Raw genomic sequence first — 20,065 nt, forward strand, 5'->3', positions numbered from 1 at the left:
TCGTAGCTTGAGGAACACAGATCGCTAAAGTCGGCCGTACTTGTACGAAACTGAGGCGCGTCGCGCGTCGGTTCGGTTTCAGAGTTTATGAATGGCGCGGTTGCGTAGTGGGGCAGTTCGTCGAAGCTTTGGGATTAGTGGATTGAGGGGCACATCACCCCCACCACCGAGGTCCTCCTGCCCTCCGACTCCTCTCTGCTCGGAGGTTCCTTGGCAGCCAGCAGTTGATGTTCGTAAATGGCGGCGATTTGATGTGAGCGTGTAGGTCGGTGGTATCGAGATGACGGCCTGTCACTAAATACCGGAAGGCGATGGGCACTCAAAAACCGGGCGAGTGGGCACATCTGCTGATTGCGCGTTTCGAGGACCAGGTACCAACGATATCCACACAACGTTTCGATACCTTATTCTGATCTTTTTCGCGTGAAACCCCACCCGCATTTACCTCAACCTAAGTCCTACTCCCTCGTTCTTTATCTATCCTTCTGCACTCGCACTACTCGTTCGCTCTCGCCGGATGCGTTACAAGACACCTACGTGCACACATGTGCCCTGCACTCCCACACAACTCACTAAGCATCGTACAGCCCCCCCATTCCTCATTGGATACAAGTACAACGGAACAGCGTCAAAGCCTCCGTGTCGTTCAATTGTCAGCAACGACAGCGCTTCTTTATATTCCTACCGTTTCTACAGCCGCAATAATACAATTCTTCGTGATAAATAATGTTTTATACAATTCCCCGGTTACAACATCGTATATGCGTATGAAACATTATTCACGGCATGTGTGGCGTGCGGTAAATCTGGCAGTATAATACTCGTTGTCAGATCCGTTTATACCTATATGGGATGATTCTTATTTCGTGCATTGCTCAAAAGCATATCCGTTTATTTTTCTTCTTGCTCATTTACACTCAGGCAGCTCAAACCCCTTCCTTCTCTGTGGGTCCGTTTCCCCGCCGACGCCTTTGCCGGCGATGTGCGCGAGGCCATCTTGAATCGATATGCACACGGTCACAGGTTTTTCGATTCATTTTCAGCCTCGAACGAAAGCTAACGATGAATTATTTCACGATCCCGCGACCGTGCCTCCCGACCCATCTAGCAGAGGATCGCTTTGAACCGGTGGTCCGTGAACGTTGGTGAACGTTCTGCGGTTCCTTTTTTTTCAAATGATTCGCGTCAAACGATATACCCCCCCTCCCGGCGCCGTTACTGCACGAATAACCAATCAGCTTCGACGGATTTCCCCTCCCTGCATCATCCCTCTTTGCAACACCGTCTTCTCTCCGCCCTCCCCTCCGTCCCCCTACTCCTCACCTGAGCGCGCGCATCTTGTCGCTAACAATGAATTACTGTCCCCCGATGCATGAATGGAACGTCAAAGTTACATTCACTAATGCGATACGAATGGGTGAGGAGAAGTTGCTACGCGCGTAAATGTTATGTAATACTTATTTACAATTACGGAAACACCTGAATCGGATATAATCTCCTTTATAAAGTATAAGAAATTCGCCGACGTTACTTTGAACGTATTAACTAAACGAGTCACTTTTTTAGTCATATATTTTTTTTTTTTTTTTACATCTCATTACACCCTACGCATCGTTAGCGATTAAACTAGACTTGAATCGGCGAAGACTGATGATAATTAAATTTACTATCTCCTCTTCAAAAACATTTGCAACTAAATAATCCAGATCCGAACAAGATTGCATTTATCTGGAAACCGGATGTGGTTTTAGAGAGATATAAATCTTATCTAACAATGAGTAAATTTTTCGCTTGTCCGCAATGTCCTTTATTTCACCCATTATGAATTACTTTTTTTTTTTTTTACTAGTCCTTTGAAAATCACACAGTTTCAAAATGCTGTTGGCATTTTACAGCTCCCATGCCGTGCTGGTCCTCAAACAACACACTCTCGCATCAACGAAGAAAAGAATAAAAAATGTCTGATCCAAATATCCCGTTACCGATTCTCGCTGGTTATTTCTGGCCTTACAAAAATGCTGCAACGTGTCAACGAGTTGGCACCTTGCGGTGTTGGTCAACGTTCATTCCATTTTTCCGATCAAGATCGTCACTGCTACGAATCGATTATCATAGTCTTGGATACGCTAGAACGCTGCCTCAGTAATCAACCCAAAGACACAACAAAGTTTGACGAAACGATGAATGTAAAACTATTGTTGAGAGAGATTTGCCAATTCATCGGTAAGGTACTTGCAGAATCTTTAAAAACGAGAAAGAGAAGTTAAATGTCGTAAGTTTTGATTATTTACATTGCAGATGTGCCCAATGACAGTCCGCAGCACGCGCATCTCAAGAATCTTGCCAGCAAGGTCCTCTTTGCCCTTAGTTTAAATTTCTTCAATGCAGTCTTTAATAGAATTTCAGCCAGACTTCAAGAGCTGTCAGTATCGAACGAAGAAAATCCAGATTACAGCGACATAGAACTTATACAGCATATCAACGTTGACGTTCATAGATTGACGAGGCTTTTAAATGGTACGGTGTGAATAATAGTAAAATTGTTCCTTGTTTTAAGTTTGTTAATTCAATTGCTGATTAACTTCAATGAATAATAAAGATTACAACTTAACTTCATTGCCTCTCTTAGTATATCTCGTCTCTAGATATTTTGAAATGTTGTTGCATGATCGGGATTCTGTATTTGTTATGTTCAGTTGCTTGTGTATTCGATGTGTCTTCTTTCTGGCGTATTAACACGTATCAATTGCAACAGAAACGATTCAGAAGTTCAAGCAGTTGAAAAAGTCGGCGCATCTTGTGCTGATAAATTCGCTAGAGAAGGCAATATGGAATTGGATGGATACTTACCCGCACGAGTTTGCCAATCTTCAGAAAAAGCCAAACGACGATTTGTCCAAAGTGTGTGGAGAGCTATTCGACATTCTAGACACATTTGCCGACAACAAAAAGGGCAGAGCAGCTGCCGTTTGGCCTCTACAGATAATGCTGCTGATTCTCTCTCCGAAAGTACTTGAAGAAATTGTAAACGCAGATTCGGGTGCGCCTTGTTCTCCTAGGCATTCGAAGAAAAAACAGTTCATCGATAGCGTCAAGAGAGGGTTGGGCATGCACGGAGGTTCCAGCAGACAGCTAGTCGAAGCTGCCGCAGTAACATGTGTTAAACTTTGCAAGGCCTCTACTTACATAAACATATTAGATTCGAACAATGTTGCCTTTACCTTGGTACAAAATGTGATAAACGACTTGAAGGCCCTCCTCTTCAATCCATGCAAACCCTTCTCGCGTGGGCAGAATTACATTGCGCAAGACATTGATCTCATGATCGATTGCTTCATAAGTTGCTTTCGCATCAAACCCCACAACAACGAAGCGCTGAAAGTCTGTTTGAACTTAAACTTTCCTTCGACTTATCAGTTCGTCCTGGTCAGTTCGTTGTACAAGTAAGCATGATCCGAAGAATGTAATGTTACATCTTCATATCACCGTGGTTCGTTTCATCAATTATGGGTCCACTGATTATTGCTAATTTCAGGATAATCACACAGCCAAGATTACTTTGGTGGCCCCAGATAGATCTCGTCTATTCACGCAGCGCAGAACTGAGAGCCATGTTCACCGATGCTCTGAACAAGGTTGCTCAGGGTTACATATCGCACGCTCCGTTACGCATGATCCAGAGCTTGACACTCAAAGGCAAGGAACAAAGCAAGTACAAGGATCGGGGAGAAGACATATCCGGATACAGGAATCTCCTTCTTTGGATGGTGCGACTGATTCACGCCGATCCCATGTTGATGTTGAATGTAAGCGCCGGTCATTTTGTCACCCTTTGACAAATCTAGTTACAAAGTCCTGTTGCAATAATCTATTTATTCGTGTGTAAGAATCAAGGGAAAGCGGGCCATGAAATACAAAGCTCGACTCTCGAGCTGATCAACGGATTAGTTTCTCTGGTTCATCAGCCAACGATGCCAGATGTTGCGCACGAGGCGATGGAAGCTCTGCTGGTTCTGCACCACCCTGACAAAATTAAGGCGTGGAATCCCGAAGCTCCAATAAACACATTCTGGGATGTCAGTTCTCAAGTCCTTTTCTCCATATCACAAAAACTGATCCAACACCAAATAGTAAATTACACAGACATACTGAAGTGGCTTAGAGAAATACTCGTCTGTAGAAACGCTTTCCTTTCCCAAAACAAAGACTATGCCAACGTTGGCAGTCAAATCGCCATCTGTAAACAAGCTCACATTAAGTTGGAGGTGAGTGTATCTGATAATTTTCGTAAACATATCGAAGAAAATAGAAAATGAACGGTATTATTTCGCCACTGGATCCTAATGTTTGATGCGTAAGGCAGAACTCGCTACATCATTAATTCTTGAACAGGTGGTTTTCTTCATGTATTTATGGAGCATTGACATGGAAGCAGTTTTAGTCGCAATGTCATGCTTTGCACTCCTCTGTGAAGAAGCCGACATCCGTTGTGGCAGTGACGAGGTAGCAGTAACGTGCCTTTTACCAAACTACCACTTGTACATTGAACTTGCTCAGGCGTCGACAATCCTAACAACTGGTGAGCACTCGTTAAGAAATGGATATAAAACCTCCTTTACTAACTCTTAAGATGTAACTAGACAAAGCAGATCATATTTCATCAGCAGTGCCTCGCTACGAGGAATAACTTATTTCTTTATTTTGTGGAGTAAATACAAAAATTAAGAAAGCTTGAGATAATTAGATATTCGATTTTTACAACAGCCAGCGGAGAGAGTAGGATTTATTATCATGAACACAATCACGGTAAGTTCTTGAGTACGTCAAATGAAATGGGAATTTTTACAAGTTTTGTCATCCCGCTTGATAGGTCGTGCTGCTCTGCAAAAAAGGATTATGACACTACTTAGAAAAATAGAACACTGCGTCAATGGTGTGCAACCTGTGAGTATATTTCTCTTCCAAGTTATAGCCCCACCAGGTTGAACGACCATCTACTAAATCAATTAAATTATACTAAGGCTTGGGAAGAGACATTCAGAAACTGGGAATTGGCTTGTCGGCAATTGTCAAATTACCGTAAAACAAAATCCGAGGATCCACAGACTGAACCATCGCACCGTAGCACTGGTAAACGGAGAGCTTCCCACCAAAATTCGGAGCACGAGTTAGAGGAACAGATAAACGAATGGGCAAACATGACTGGATTTTTATGTGCGATGGGCGGTGTGTGTCTCCAGAGGAGATCGCCCAGCAGGCCGGTGTCCAGTCTAGTTTCAAACTCTGAGACAAAGAGAAGCATTACCTTAGCAAATCCAAACCAGGAAGTGCAGTACTGCCCGGTAACGCAGTTTGTATTCAATCTCCTGAGGCTGTTGATATGCAACAACGAAAAGTTTGGCGCACAGATACAAAAGCACGTCAAGGAGTTGGTGGGACACGAAATGAGCCCAGCCTTGTACCCGATATTGTTTGACCAAATAAAGAGCATTGTAGAAAAGTTCTTCGACCAGCAAGGGCAGGTTGTTGTTTCGGATCTGAACACGCAGTTTATCGAGCACACAATATTTATTATGAAAAACGTTTTGGACTCGAAAACTGATCAGCCATCTGAACATCTCGGGGTAACCAGCATCGAAGGGATGATGCTTGCGATTGTCAGATATGTCAGACATTTGGACATGACCGTTCACGCAATACATATTAAAACCAAATTGTGTCAGTTGGTGGAGGTCATGATGAAGCGGCGCGACGATTTGGCCTTCAGACAGGAAATGAAGTTCAGGAATAAGTTGGTAGAGTATCTCACAGATTGGGTAATGGGCACCAGTCATCAAATTGCACCTCCCAGTGGCGGCGATGTGACTGTTATCACTAGGTGAGTATTACGTATTATTTCGAATTATAGAGGGAACTTGGTCCAGATTATATTACGACAAAATTCCGAATTATGAAAATAAAGTTCAATAAGAACTCGAATCTTTAAGCAAATAATGACCCTTGGCAATGTTACAAAATATCTACTCAAAACTGATTGTGTAAAGATTGTATGTTGTAACGTCACTGGGGTAGTATTTACTCTAGGGATTTGGACCAGGCATGTATGGAGGCTGTTGGAGCGCTGTTACGTGGATTACCCCTTCAACCCGAGGAGTCAGATAGAGGTGACCTAATGGAGGCAAAGTCACAACTCTTCCTGAAGTACTTTACCCTATTCATGAATTTGCTGAATGACTGCAGTGAATCGACTGAAGAAAAAGAGGTTGTAACGAGGCAAAGAGTGACCGCCGGGAAACTGTCCACTCTTCGGAATGCTACAATTCAAGCAATGAGCAATCTCCTCAGTGCTAACATTGATAGCGGCCTTATGCATTCGATTGGTGAGAGCGATTCAAGATCGCGTAAAATTCGGCAAATTAGCTTCAGCCACTAAATTGAAGAAACAGTTGATTATATTCATCCGATATTTCCTATTTCAGACCTCGGCTACAACAGAGACCTTCAAACACGCGCCGCGTTCATGGAAGTACTTACGAAAATCCTTCAGCAAGGTACAGAGTTTGATACTCTAGCCGAAACTGTGCTGGCCGATAGATTCGAACAGCTTGTCCAGCTCGTTACCATGATCAGTGACAAGGGAGAGTTGCCAATCGCTATGGCCCTTGCCAACGTGGTCACTACCAACCAGATGGACGAATTGGCCAGAGTGTTCGTCACCTTGTTTGACGCAAAGCATTTGCTGTCACCTCTCCTTTGGAATATGTTTTACCGCGAAGTTGAAGTCTCTGACTGCATGCAAACCCTCTTCAGAGGGAATAGTCTGGGAAGCAAAATCATGGCATTCTGTTTCAAAATATATGGTGCTAGCTACTTGCAGAGCTTGTTGGAACCTTTAATAAAACCATTGCTAGAGGATCCGGTGACCCACTTTGAAGTTGACAGTGCGCGGATCGACATTAACGAAGACATTGAAAAAAACGGCCGAAATTTAATAGCTCTTACTCAAAGAGTATTTGACGCCATTGTGTCGTCAGCAGACAAGTGAGTCCTCTTTAATGGTAGAAGATATGGATGGAAAGCTGGGTGTTATTTCCCCTATATGCTGATTTTGCTTGGTATTTTCCCCTTCCCGTAGATTCCCTCCACAGTTACGATCGATGTGTCACTGTTTGTACCAAGTGCTGAGCAAGAGATTCCCACAGTGCCCACAAAATAATATCGGAGCTGTGGGTACGGTAATATTTTTGCGATTCATCAATCCAGCGATTGTTTCGCCGCAAGAAATGGGAATAGTCAGTAAGCAAGTTCCTACACCGGTCAAGAGAGGTCTGATGCTAATGTCCAAAATTCTGCAGAACATCGCGAATCATGTGGAATTTAGTAAAGAGCAGCACATGCTCCCGTTCAATGACTTCCTTAGAGCACACTTTGAAATTGGCAGGAGATTCTTCATACAAATTGCTTCTGATTGCGAAACAGTGGATCAGGCGAATCATCCTATGTCTTTCATATCAGATACCAATGTTTTGGCTTTGCACAGACTTCTGTGGAATCACCAGGAGAGGATTGGAGATTATTTGAGCAGCAGCCGAGACCATAAAGCCGTTGGCAGGAGGCCGTTTGACAAGATGGCTACATTACTGGCTTATTTAGGACCTCCAGAGCACAAGCCGGTAGATTCAAAGTAAGTGTGACATGTGGTGTACAGCAGTATTTGACATATTCCAGCATTTGGTGTTGAATCATAACACTCTCGTTGTCTTTTCCAGTTTGCTATTTTCATCCTTCGATCGATGGTCAAGTATCGACATGTCATCAACAAACTTTGAGGAAATCATGGTAAAGCATAACATGCATGAAAAGGAAGAGTTCAAAAGTATCAAAAGTTTGAATATTTTCTATCAAGCTGGAACAAGCAAGCAAGGCTATCCTGTGTTCTACTATATTGCTCGGAGATACAAGTAGGATTTCATTTGAGCAAATTTTTTGAAGTTGTTGTCCCTGATTTAATGAATTGTATTCTTTCAGAATTGGTGAAACAAACGGCGACCTGTTGATCTATCACGTGATACTTACTCTGAAGCCATTTTGTCACTCACCATTTGAGCTTGTAGTAGATTTTACTCATACTTGTTCGGACAATCGTTTCAGGACGGAATTTTTGCAGAAATGGTTTTACGTTCTTCCCGAAGTCGCGTATGAGAACATTCACGCGGCTTATATATATAATTGCAATAGCTGGGTCCGCGAGTACACAAAGTTTCACGATAGAATTCTAGCCCCTTTGAAGGGGAATCGAAAGGTGGTATTCATAGAAGCTCCCGGGAGGCTGAACGATCTGATCGATCTTGAACAGCAAAAATTACCTGGTGCGACACTGTCCCTAGACGAAGATCTCAAGGTGTTCAACAATGCGCTCAAACTCTCGCACAAGGACACAAAAGTTGCCATTAAAGTTGGCCCTACCGCAATTCAAATAACTTCTGCTGAAAAATGCAAAGTTCTGTCTCACGCGGTGTTGTTGAACGACGTTTATTACGCTTCTGAAATAGAGGAGGTCTGCTTGGTCGATGATAACCAGTTCACGCTCACAATAGCCAATGAATCTGGACCTCTTTCTTTCATACACAACGACTGTGATAGCATAGTGCAAGCTATTATTCATATAAGGAATCGGTGGGAGCTTTCCCAGCCAGATTCCGTAACTGTACACCAAAAAATACGCCCTAAAGACGTGCCTGGTACTCTGCTGAACATGGCTCTTCTGAATCTCGGTAGTTCAGATCCGAACCTGAGAACAGCGGCGTACAATCAGCTTTGCGCACTGACGGCGACGTTTGATCTCAAGATAGAAGGACAGCTATTAGAGACTTCAGGTCTGTGTATTCCCTCCAATAACACAATTTTTATTAAATCAGTTAGTGAAAAACTAGCGACAAACGAACCACATTTGACACTGGAGTTCCTCGAGGAGTGTATTCAAGGCTTCAGGGTATCAAATATAGAGTTGAAGCATTTGTGCCTAGAGTATATGACCCCGTGGCTGGTGAATCTCGTGAGGTTTTGCAAACCCTCTGACGAGAGCAAGCGTCAGAAACAGGTAACTCAGATATTGGAGAAGCTGATAACTCTGACTATTGAAGAGGTCCAAATGTATCCTAGTATACAAGCAAAGATTTGGGGAAGTATAGGTCAGGTACCAGAGCTGATCGATATGGTCCTAGACAACTTCATACAACGGAGTGTTAGATATGGGCTTGGAACACCCATGGTCGAAATTATGGCTGACACGGCCGTCGCTCTGGCTTCGGCGAATGTTCAGTTAGTGGCGAAAAAGGTCATTGGACGACTTTGCAGGGTCGTTGACAAGACGTGCACCTCTCCAACTGCTTTGCTGGAGCAGCACGCAATGTGGCATGACATTGCCATTCTGGCCCGATACTTGCTCATGCTATCCTTCAACAATTGCTTGGACGTGGGGCGGCATCTTCCGTACCTGTTTCACACTGTAACCTTCTTAGTTTGCTCCGGGAGTTTGAGCATGAGGGCATCGACTCATGGATTAGTGATTAACATTATTCATTCCTTGTGTACCTGTACCAAACCCTCCTTTTCGGAGGATACTCAAAGAGTGCTAAGACTTAGTTTGGACGAGTTTTCCCTCCCAAAGTTCTACCTGCTATTTGGTATAAGCAAAGTTAAGTCAGCTGCCGTTACTGCCTTTAGGTCAAGCTACAGGCATTCCAATGAAAAGTGGTTTGGAAATGAACGCAGCTTGTCCGGTGGACAGGACAGAGAAAGGTTGGCTCTCACTAGTTTAGAGGTGATCACCGATGCACTTCTTGAAATAATGGAGGCCTGTATGAGGGACATTCCTGACTGTGATTGGCTCCAGACTTGGACAACCTTAGCAAAGAGTTTTGCCTTTTGCTTCAATCCAGCTCTACAGCCCAGAGCTCTCATCGTCTTTGGCTGTATAAGTAAGAGCATTACAGATCAAGATATAAAACAATTGCTAAGGATACTTGTCAAGGCCCTCGAAAGTTTCGACGACATTATTCTTCTCGAGGCTATAGTTATGTGTTTGACTCGACTTCAACCCCTTCTTAGGCCCGTGAGTATTCAATTACGTTATTTCCAAACTCCGATCCTTTGGCAGCCTGTTTATATATTTTTAAATTCTCTTATGAATTGTTTTTTCTCTTAATCCTCTGTCTATGTTTCTTTCAGGAATCTCCGATACATCGTTCCCTCTTCTGGGTTGCAACCTCGGTATTACAACTCGATGAGGCTTCTCTTTATGCATCTGGGCTGGCATTACTTGAACAGAACTTGCATACACTTGATTCTCAAGGGATATTCGATGATAAGGTAAAATTTGAAGGCCAGAATGATTTTAATCCCTACAAGTTTGAATACTTTGACGTCTTTTGACTTGTCTGCCCAAACTATGAAAAAATATTTGTTCAAGACTTTGGAACAAGTTATGATGTCTACTCGGGAGCCTTTAGAATGGCATTTTAAGCAACTGGACCACGCAGTTGGTCTGTCCTTCAAAACAAACTTCCACTTTGCTCTGGTAGGGCATTTATTGAAGGGCTATCGACATCCGACTCCTACAACTGTTTCCAGAACAGCGAGAGTGCTGACTATGCTATTGGCCATTGTTGCTAAACCCCTTAGGCGAGACAAGTTTGAAGTGACACCGGATAGTGTGGCTTATCTAGCTGGTACATGTTGCTTCTTGTTTATACATCGAATGACATTTACCTTCGCAAAGTGAATATCTCGATTTTGCCTATCCTAGCCTTGGTGTCAGTCTCTGAAGAAGTACGCAGTAGGTGTCATATTCGCCATTCGTTGGGTCGCGCAGTTGCAGAATCCGGAAGCACTGACTTCCTAGATACTCTAGTGCCGCACAATACCGTGAGTTTTTAATTTTTGAAATGAAAAAATAAACGCAAATTTATCTAACACCTGGCTATAACATACCAAGTTTCGAAGTCCCTAGGTATCTATCACCTAGGTATAGCTTTCATTCCGATTTCTCAGGATTCTACTGGCGGCATGACGAATCCCGCGAATCGAAGGCAAAAGTCGTGGGATCTCCTGGATCAATCGGCAATCACACAAGCGAAACAGCAGAAGCAGCACACGCCGCATCAGGTGGGTTTTATAAACTGCCTGTATTCACTTGGAATCTTTTACGAACGATCAATGTATTAACTTAGATCGTATTCTAAGTTACTCCATTTGTGTACATCGTTAAAGCTTATTCTATTTTGTGAGTTGTGACTTTCCCGTATCGCCATTGTTGACAGTTATTTTTGGATAATCGGATTGTATACTATACATTGAACAGTAATAGTTGTAATAATTGTTGACAAACTGAAAGTTTTTTTTTTTTTGTATTTGTGTAATTTTTTAATCTGCAGAAGTTGAATTTGCTTGAACAACCAACGTTACTAATCGATGTGCTCCGCTCTTCTATATCAGTGATAAAAAAATTAATATATCCAGTATTCGTGTTATTTGTTACACAAGCTGAAAAATGGGTGTTCTTTCATTGTTTGAAAGGAATTAAGCTTACCTTGATCCATTTAGTAGCTTGTCTAATTGTTTTCCATCATCGGGTCAGCATGGTTTATTAATATAACGGAACCATTCTTATGCTTATATTTGTGAAATGCACAGATATGATTGTCTGTAGCAACGATCACACAAGATGCTGTGCTCGTGGATTATCATATATGTCATACATACCTTCCTCTACAAGTATTAATAATTATATTTATAACAGCGATTGTAATCAATAGCCGTAGAAAGTAGTTACAAGCTGCTAAAAATGAAATTTACAGTGTAGTAATTATTGTTCGTAATGTAATTTTGATGTTCCTCATTCCATTTATGTGTCATCTTGGTATGCCTGCCTGTGCCTGCATCGGGTCTTACAATTCCGTAATGTGTACTAACATCATACCTACCATCAAATCATGAAACAACATGCCCAACTAACAAGACTGGCCGCATTTTATTTAAAACACAGAGATCGTTCTCCGTGCCGACCACGAAGGAGGCCAAGCCGATCAACGACTCGGAAGCGAAGGTGTGTGTGATGCGGTATATGAGTAAAACGCTGCATAATAATTACGTTCACAATCGTTACGATTTGAGATATGATCGATTATTTACTATGTATTCAACATCTTTGAGATCATTTTGCTCATTATTTTTGGTAATAAATATGGCTATAACCATAATGCTAGATCACTAAATGCTTCAGCATCCCACCTATTTATCTGTTATTTCATGACTCTGTATAGAATCGAAGTGCTAGAGTTAGCGTCAGTAACGAAAATAACGTACTACTGGACCCTGAGGTGCTGACGGATTTCCCCACTCAAACACTGGTACTCACCGTTCTGGCCACGCTAGTCAAGTATTCCACAGATGAAAACGAGACCAGAATTCTTTATCAGTACCTTGCAGAGGCCTCAGTCGTATTTCCAAAGGTGTTTCCAGTTATGTGAGTCAAATCCCTAAATTTCGTGGTTTTATCGTCTTATTTTATCAAGTATGTATGTCGAGCGCAGCTTCCTTGAGGTGAATCGTTGACGATCATACTAAATTTCTTGAAAATTCTCCTTTCAGCCACAATCTACTGGATGCCAAAATCACCAGCGTTTTATCTTCCTGTCACGACCAAGTGATACTGAGTGCAGTCCAGGCTATTATTCAGAATATGATAGCCTGCGAGGATACGAGTCAACAGCAATTGCATTTTTTGCAAAGTTGTGGTTTTGGTGGGTTGTGGAGATTCGCGGGGCCTTACACGAAGGTACGGCTATACATAAATCCTGACTATTAGAAACAAACAATTGATTTCAACTTCACTGGATATATCAAATTTGAAGTGTAACCCGACTGCTGAGAGTGCTGAACTATTCGTCAACTGCTTGGAAGCAATGGTCGAGACTTGTCTGCCGGTTGAAGAAGGTGAAGGTATGTTCAACAGCGAGCAAAGTTCGAGGGATGAGCGGGTGAGCATTGGTGATAGTCAATACTCTAGCACGTTGGGAGTCAATTCTGTATCGACCATGAACGTGGCTGCAACTAGTTCCAGCAGTCTGAACATGGTTAGTCCGATAGAGAAAGAGAGCGATATACTCAGTACAACGTCGCTCGACCGCTACCAGTAAGACATTAATGGTTTATTATTGGCATTTAATGATCATGAATCAAAGGCGAGAGCCCGCGGTCCATATCGACGAAACTACCGGTCTTTCTCTTTGCAGCACACGAGGAAGAAAGGCAAGCTTGACCACGGGGAACTTGATTCCAGCCAGTAGCGGCAATGGGACAGGAGGCATACATCTCGCCTAGCAATTAGCCCAGAACCCTGGCAGCCCGCACGGGGAGCAGAGCTTTGATCAACAAAACAGTCAGAAGTTGCAGCAGCAGATGAGGCATGTGTTTCGTATAAGAAGACTAGAGACCAGCAGATCGTACTCTTATCCAAATCCGTAGTTTGAGTTCGGCCAATACATGGTAGCCACCTGGCGGCGCTGCTAAGTGTAGAATACTTGCGCACTCCGATACTGCGCTCCTCCACATTCATCAATTTCAAGATAGCGGGAAAAAATCGAATTATTTCAAATTACTTGATTGCGCAGTACCGCGTTGCGCAAGTTTCTACGCTTAGCAGCGCTTCCAAGCGGCTACCATATACAGACCTACCTGACCACCCAAGTTCGGTCTTCTGGTCTCTAACACCCGTATTCATAGTCCTTCCTTGAGGAACAAGGATTCCGTGTTCATGAAACGTGAAATGAGAACAAGGAATCCTTGTTCCTCAAGGGAGGACTATGAATACGGGTGTAAGTCTTCTTAGTTCTTGGCATGGAGCCTAGATATAAGGGGAATGATCTTATTGTATAAGAAACGGCCGAAAATTTGCAGAAAAAACTTTCTATACTAGGGGCGTTGGTGTTGCTACTGTCAGGTTTAGAAGGGGAATGCTGTGATCACGTGATACAAACAATAACAAACTGACGCCACGAACTTGACATTAACGTCACCACCGCTCCACGCTACCCTGGTGGACATTGTGAAAAAGTGATCTTTTTATTCTTCTTTCTGACCGCAAATAAAAACAAAACACCTGTGTCGATCGATCTCCTTATATCTAGGCTCCGTGGATCTTGGTTTTGTATGTTCTAATGCGCGCGTTATCGGCCGTGTCAACAATGCGTCTATGTGTTTATGTCAAAGGAACCCAAACATTCTGGCTCCATGTTACTGCTGCTACATGTCCAGCCAGATGAACCCAGTGCCGTCCGCCTCACACTGATGAGCCTACTACCTGAAAACTTTAGCTACTACTGTAGTTCCATATTTTTTTATGCTACAGCGGTGAGTAACTTTGCATCTCATCTTCCTCCAACCTACAAGCGTTTATATATGATACATATACATACATATATATATATATATACACACATATGTATGTGTGTGTGTGTATATACATCATTATGCCGGTAAACAATCATCGAGTTGTGGATCCGGGATGATCCCTCGATTATGCGCTACGAAGAGGTATTTCAGTTATTACAGCTAGTGAAATGCTTAGAAATTGGAATGATCAGCTTCGCGGGCTATTTATCGTTGTTCACAATATAGTTCGTATGTTATCGATTGGGTTAGAAATATTTTGCTAATGAAGTCAAGCATGACTGTTTTGTGTTTGGTTTTTATTTTTAAAGCTCAAATTGAGCTTCATAATTTGGTTAATTGACTGAAAGAAATTAAGTTTTTCAATGGTCACCTACAAATTGTTAAGTAGAAATTCAAAAATGCTGCAGATACCACACGATGTGCATGCCTGCTCTGGCTTACAGAATATAGAAATATTTTGGTAATAAAAATGAGGAGAAATAATAGCAGTGCTCACGGCGAGGCTCAACTTGCATAGAAATCAAGTGACCCGTGACCGCTTCATCTATAATAAAAAAAAAGAAGTTAAATAATAAAACTAGAATAAATAAATAAAAACATTTCAATTGGCACTGGTACCATCATATAAATATTACACTAATTGTTGTCTTCAATGTTGAATATGTGTATACATGTTATAGTATGCCATTCACGGACAGATTTGAAGGCAAGAAGTCATGTGATGTTAAAATATCGAGCATGGCTTTTACACAGACATGATATTCGATGAAAACAAAATATATACATAGTAAACGTTACATTTCACGAGTATTTTTAATAACTCAAACTTTAGAAAACTTTCTCACGCAGTATTAGTCGCAATATGAAAAGTAGTGAAAATTATTGTTACACAAGCGGTGCTGCGTGTCCAATTTTGTGGCCTAAGTGTGGTGAAGTTTGAGTGTTACAAATGGTGGCTGATTGTGAGACAGATGTTTTAAATCAACATTTCGTAGAAAATTCATTAGTTCTTATCTTCTTTTTTACAATTGAAAATAAAGACATGTAAATGTCTGTTTCATTAGTAGTGTGAGGCAGTGTGAAGATGCGAATAGCAGAAAAGATTATCAATTAGTGAGTTAAAGCTGGTTGAAATTATCGGGTGCAGACAAATGATTATTTTCTGAAATTCTGCCAGTTACGTTCATGCGGCAGGCTATTCCAACTGCGTTCTACCAAAGCGATAGTGTAAACAATCAAAGATAAATTAGATAGAATATGTATAGTATATGTAAACAAAACGTAATGTTTGTTTTACATATCACTCGCGAATTCGAGCGAGCTAAAAACGTGTAAAACAATCCATACGATTGTCAATGAATATAATGCATACGAGAATTTCGAGGGGTGACATTAATGAATTTCAAAGCATGTCAGTTTGATCACAAACAGTAGAATAATAATTAGGTTAAATCCAAGTCACCTTTGCCTTCATTTTTGACTAGATATATTATTTTTTATGAAGCAATATGTACTGTCACAGACACGCACGCACATACACCGAAATACACACACATTCGCCAAGGCAATATTTTTTCTGAGGAAGCTAATTAGTTATGCCTTTACAACTATATATACGTGTATATTAAATCCACATTCCTTCGAACCCGCAAATTAGACTCTGTACAAAACTTAGAGTTTTGTGGAATATAATATCGGCATTGTCTTTATGGTGCTTGAAATGGGTTTTAATATTTCAGAACGAACAGCAAGCACTCCTACTGATATGAATCGTTAATAGATGATGTGTGGGAAAGTATTGGGATAACAGTTTATTAACGATCAATGAAATAGTTCCAAACGCTGTACGTACATTGATGTAAAAGTATATATTAGATATTATTATATATGTACGAAATATAACAAAATTATATGATTGCTGAATATTTTTTATGATAAAAGAAGAAAATAAAATGAAAATGAATTTATTGATTAACAAATCAATAGAAAATTTTTTAAAATAGACGTTATAATAAGAGCACAGATTCACGATTAGAGTTACAAAAATGTATGACAGTGTTTAGTATGGATGGGTGTTCCTGATCCTTTTATTTGTGAGATACATAATAATTTGAATATATATGTTCAACAAATGCAACAAGTTAGGCCTATGAGTTAAAGCATTGACTAAAGTTATGCAGAGTCCGACTGTCTTATATCGAGTGGCTCTAGAGATAATTTTAGTTTCTTGCTTTTGTGGACTCGATTATTGACGTAAATTAAGTACGCAACTGCAAAATAATGCAATCTTATTTTTGCTAGTACACTAAAATCTCTGAACTCTAATCCAATAAAGATTGGCCGTTTCACGTATTTTCAGCCAATAAATAAAGTTTTTTTGCAGCTGCGTACTTGATTCACGTCTAATTCTCTCGAAATGTAATGTATTTACTATTTATTATATTTAAAATTCTTATTATTATTATTAATATTACCAATTATAATGGTATCATTAATATCTTGATTTATATTATTATTGTAAAATAGAGGTTTATTATACTTACATATAAACATGGTACAATTATTATTATGATTATTATTATTATTATTACAATGTTAATGCTTAACATTTTTAAGGAATTACTTCACTACTGGTATTTTTACGTGTAAGTACCAAATGCAGGTACCACGTACTGTACATACATTACTTTAATAAAAAAAGTGAGGATGAAAATATGATTGAGATGGCATCATAGACAACAACCTGGATATCTCGGGGTCACACACATTTGACATTTTCACTAATACAGTTTTTCTCCTTTCTACTTTCACGTTTGGCTATATCCCATCAGGATAAGTTCTCGAGTTATAATTATCGACATGTTCAACTTACCGTCTTCTTCTTCGTCTTTTCCTTATAGTTATATCCCTGTCGGATAAGTACCAACAAATTATCATCGATCCTCAGGTTTATAATGTTCATTAATGGGTTCTCAGTAGCTTACTATCTTTTCGAATCAAAACTGAAACAAGCTTTCCATCTATGAAAATTTTACGTGTATATGATCAACGTAGCGTTTGTTTGTCCTGTCACTTGCATTGCTAGTCATTGGCACACAACCACTTATTCTGGCTATTACCTACGATTACACATCACTATCATAAGAAAGCTACTGACAGCACCATTTTATTTACCGAATACAAATATGTGAAAAAAGTTTTATTCCACGCAACAATAATTCCAAGAAATGTATTACTGTAATTAGACTACCACTTATTGCAGGTATACACTTCCTGACATTATTTTGGCAGGAAACAAAAATTTTTTTGGATGTTCCTATTCGGTACTGGATTTAGAATGGCGCCAGGAGTATGACGAATGCGTAGATCTAAATCGATTATTTCCAGAATCGATTTTATTAGCTAGTAGTTATCGATGGTATATATTTTGAGGAGTTTTACGCATCATTTCTTATATTTTCCAAGAATTTAAACATACTTCGATCTTTGGTGTTGAAATCGATTCAGAAATTGACCGATCATGTATCGATTAGAATCGATTCTCAAATTCGATTCACTCGAAGAGATAGAGCATCCCTAATCAGTACCTTTTTTGCGTTAGTGATACGTAAGCGTAGATAATAGTCGAAATCAGTGATATATCACTCGGTCAGTAAAAACTGACTATAGAACCATCTTAAGGTAGAAACGAGGTATTATGAAGCTCGACGCAGCTTCGTAAAGAATAGTGAAAGTAGCCTCAGTAGATAATTTTCCTGCTGTTACAGACTAATTCACGTTGTATTGTAAGCCCCATTAGCGAGTCAGTATATGTAGGGCACTGTCATTACGCCCGCGCCCGTCGTGCCCTCATTGTTACTTTAAAATAATATCCATGGCTGGTTGTACTCAGCAATCTTCATAATCAGTCAACGAGTCGACTTGAATCCACGATTCTGATGAAAATGTGTGCTTGGAGAAACCCTAAGATAGCAGCCTACACAGGTCTACTTGTTGCAGCGTTCGCAGCGCACACTGATCGCGATACAGTAGGCATGTCGATTCGAAATCGATTAATCGAAAAATTGATTATTTTGAATGATATAATCGATTTTTCAGATCGATTTTGAACCCTACATCGATTCAATGAATCGATCCATAAACCTCCCGAATCGGACCCATCAATTAATTTTTTGCTGTTATCGGACGCAAAAGCAACTGATAGTACTTGGTCGATAATTTGAACGCACCATAGAGTACATTTTTATGAACGCTTCCAAAGGTGGCGTTACTTGCGTTAACAAAACGCAACGTTAACAAAAAAAAAAATTTTATTTTTCCGGGCGCGTCTCTAAACGTCAAACACTCAAACCTAACCTAACTATTCTAACTAACCTATTCTTGTGAGTGAGTTTATTTATCAAAAATATACTGTGGAAAAACATTAGTTTAGTGGTTGCAAGTACTACTGCTGCTGAGCAAAAGATCCTGGGTTCGATCCCCACCTCTACCTATTCTTTCGGAGGAATATAGGCGTGATATTATGTTTAATAATTTAATAACTTCTATACAATTACTTGTATTTGCGATAAATGGTCATCAATAATGTCCTGTATCTATATTAGGTATGTTTGAAATTGGCGCGATTAATCGAAAATCGATCTTTTAATGCTCGATTTGAACAAGAATCGATTCTAGTATGCTCGATTCGAATCGAATCGGAGATCGATTTTTTTTAAAGAGAATCGACATGCCTACGATACAGGCCCGTACACGCTCATGAGTAAAGCGTTGGATCATGATAATAATCATAATAAGAATTGATCTACTTTGGCTGCCATGTCAGCTTCTGTTTGTTCACAGTTGAAGAACTGAAAGCATGCAGCCGGTATAGTAGCATCCTGACCTATGGGTAAGACTGTGCTTTCAAACACTTTCAGTGTTGAACTTCGCGAATCTCGCGTCGGTAATCGCAGTTATCATCAATCGATATCCATATATCTCCTGCAGCTTCTACAAATTCTCACAAATGGTATAATCTACTCCGTCAAAAGGTAGCGTTACCCATTAATGTAATAACTGGATAGAGAATTTCCTGCGCCAGGTCAATGGCTGGGTCAGGGCAGCAAACAAAGTTTTATTTGAATTGGTGAATCATGACAAAAAGCTTGACTTGATATGTTACTATCAAAAACACTCTACTGGCCTCGCTGGTATTATATACCTATACAGAGAAGTTGGTCAGAATCAGTTTCTGTTTTTCTATGCTTTTGAGATTACCCAGAATGCCTAAGTCCTGCGCGGAGCATCAGCATTGCGACCATCGGTTTTGGTATGTAATCGGAACCAAATAGCTTCCCAATTCTGTAATCGCACAACTAACAAGCGAGTGTCGCGTACATATGAAACCACTCCCGGGTAAAAGATGGCATTTAGATCCACCTACATCGCCAACTTACGTCGACCGAGCATAATAGGGTTATTCACTTGGTATTACACACAATAACTATGCGCAACTTCGAAATGGTGAGCACAGTGATATTGATTTGAACATATGTGTAGTTTAGAGTACACTGCAGGGTATGATAATAAGGTTGGGAGATGATTTTGAGAAACATACAGAAAGCCAGCG

General features: G+C 40.6%; 1 protein-coding gene across 8 annotated transcripts; it reads left to right on the forward strand.

Annotated features, from left to right (window-relative positions):
- The first annotated feature begins 183 nt into the window (after window positions 1-183).
- On the forward strand, window positions 184-17,167 carry LOC107217255 (neurofibromin). Of its 8 annotated transcripts, XM_046740309.1 has the most exons (26): window positions 185-371; window positions 1,896-2,223; window positions 2,299-2,517; window positions 2,756-3,443; window positions 3,536-3,806; window positions 3,888-4,265; window positions 4,393-4,579; window positions 4,765-4,806; window positions 4,871-4,944; window positions 5,022-5,878; window positions 6,073-6,380; window positions 6,480-7,041; window positions 7,136-7,684; window positions 7,770-7,961; window positions 8,029-10,114; window positions 10,231-10,371; window positions 10,472-10,730; window positions 10,808-10,926; window positions 11,053-11,166; window positions 12,020-12,106; window positions 12,324-12,526; window positions 12,652-12,838; window positions 12,915-13,195; window positions 13,296-13,466; window positions 14,272-14,412; window positions 16,194-17,167. In XM_046740309.1, the coding sequence occupies exons 1-24, from the start codon at window positions 312-314 to the stop codon at window positions 13,381-13,383; spliced, it is 8,280 nt and encodes a 2,759-aa protein (XP_046596265.1). In that variant the 5' UTR covers window positions 185-311; the 3' UTR covers window positions 13,384-13,466; window positions 14,272-14,412; window positions 16,194-17,167. The 8 variants fall into 8 exon arrangements, with proteins under 8 accessions (XP_015510185.2, XP_046596265.1, XP_046596264.1 ...); XM_015654699.2 differs by having other exon boundaries at window positions 184-371; window positions 12,915-13,136; window positions 14,272-17,167; XM_046740308.1 differs by having other exon boundaries at window positions 14,272-17,167.
- The last annotated feature ends 2,898 nt before the right edge of the window (window positions 17,168-20,065 follow it).

This window comes from Neodiprion lecontei, chromosome 5 (genome assembly GCF_021901455.1).
Source record: "Neodiprion lecontei isolate iyNeoLeco1 chromosome 5, iyNeoLeco1.1, whole genome shotgun sequence".
NCBI classification, from domain to species: domain Eukaryota; kingdom Metazoa; phylum Arthropoda; class Insecta; order Hymenoptera; family Diprionidae; genus Neodiprion; species Neodiprion lecontei.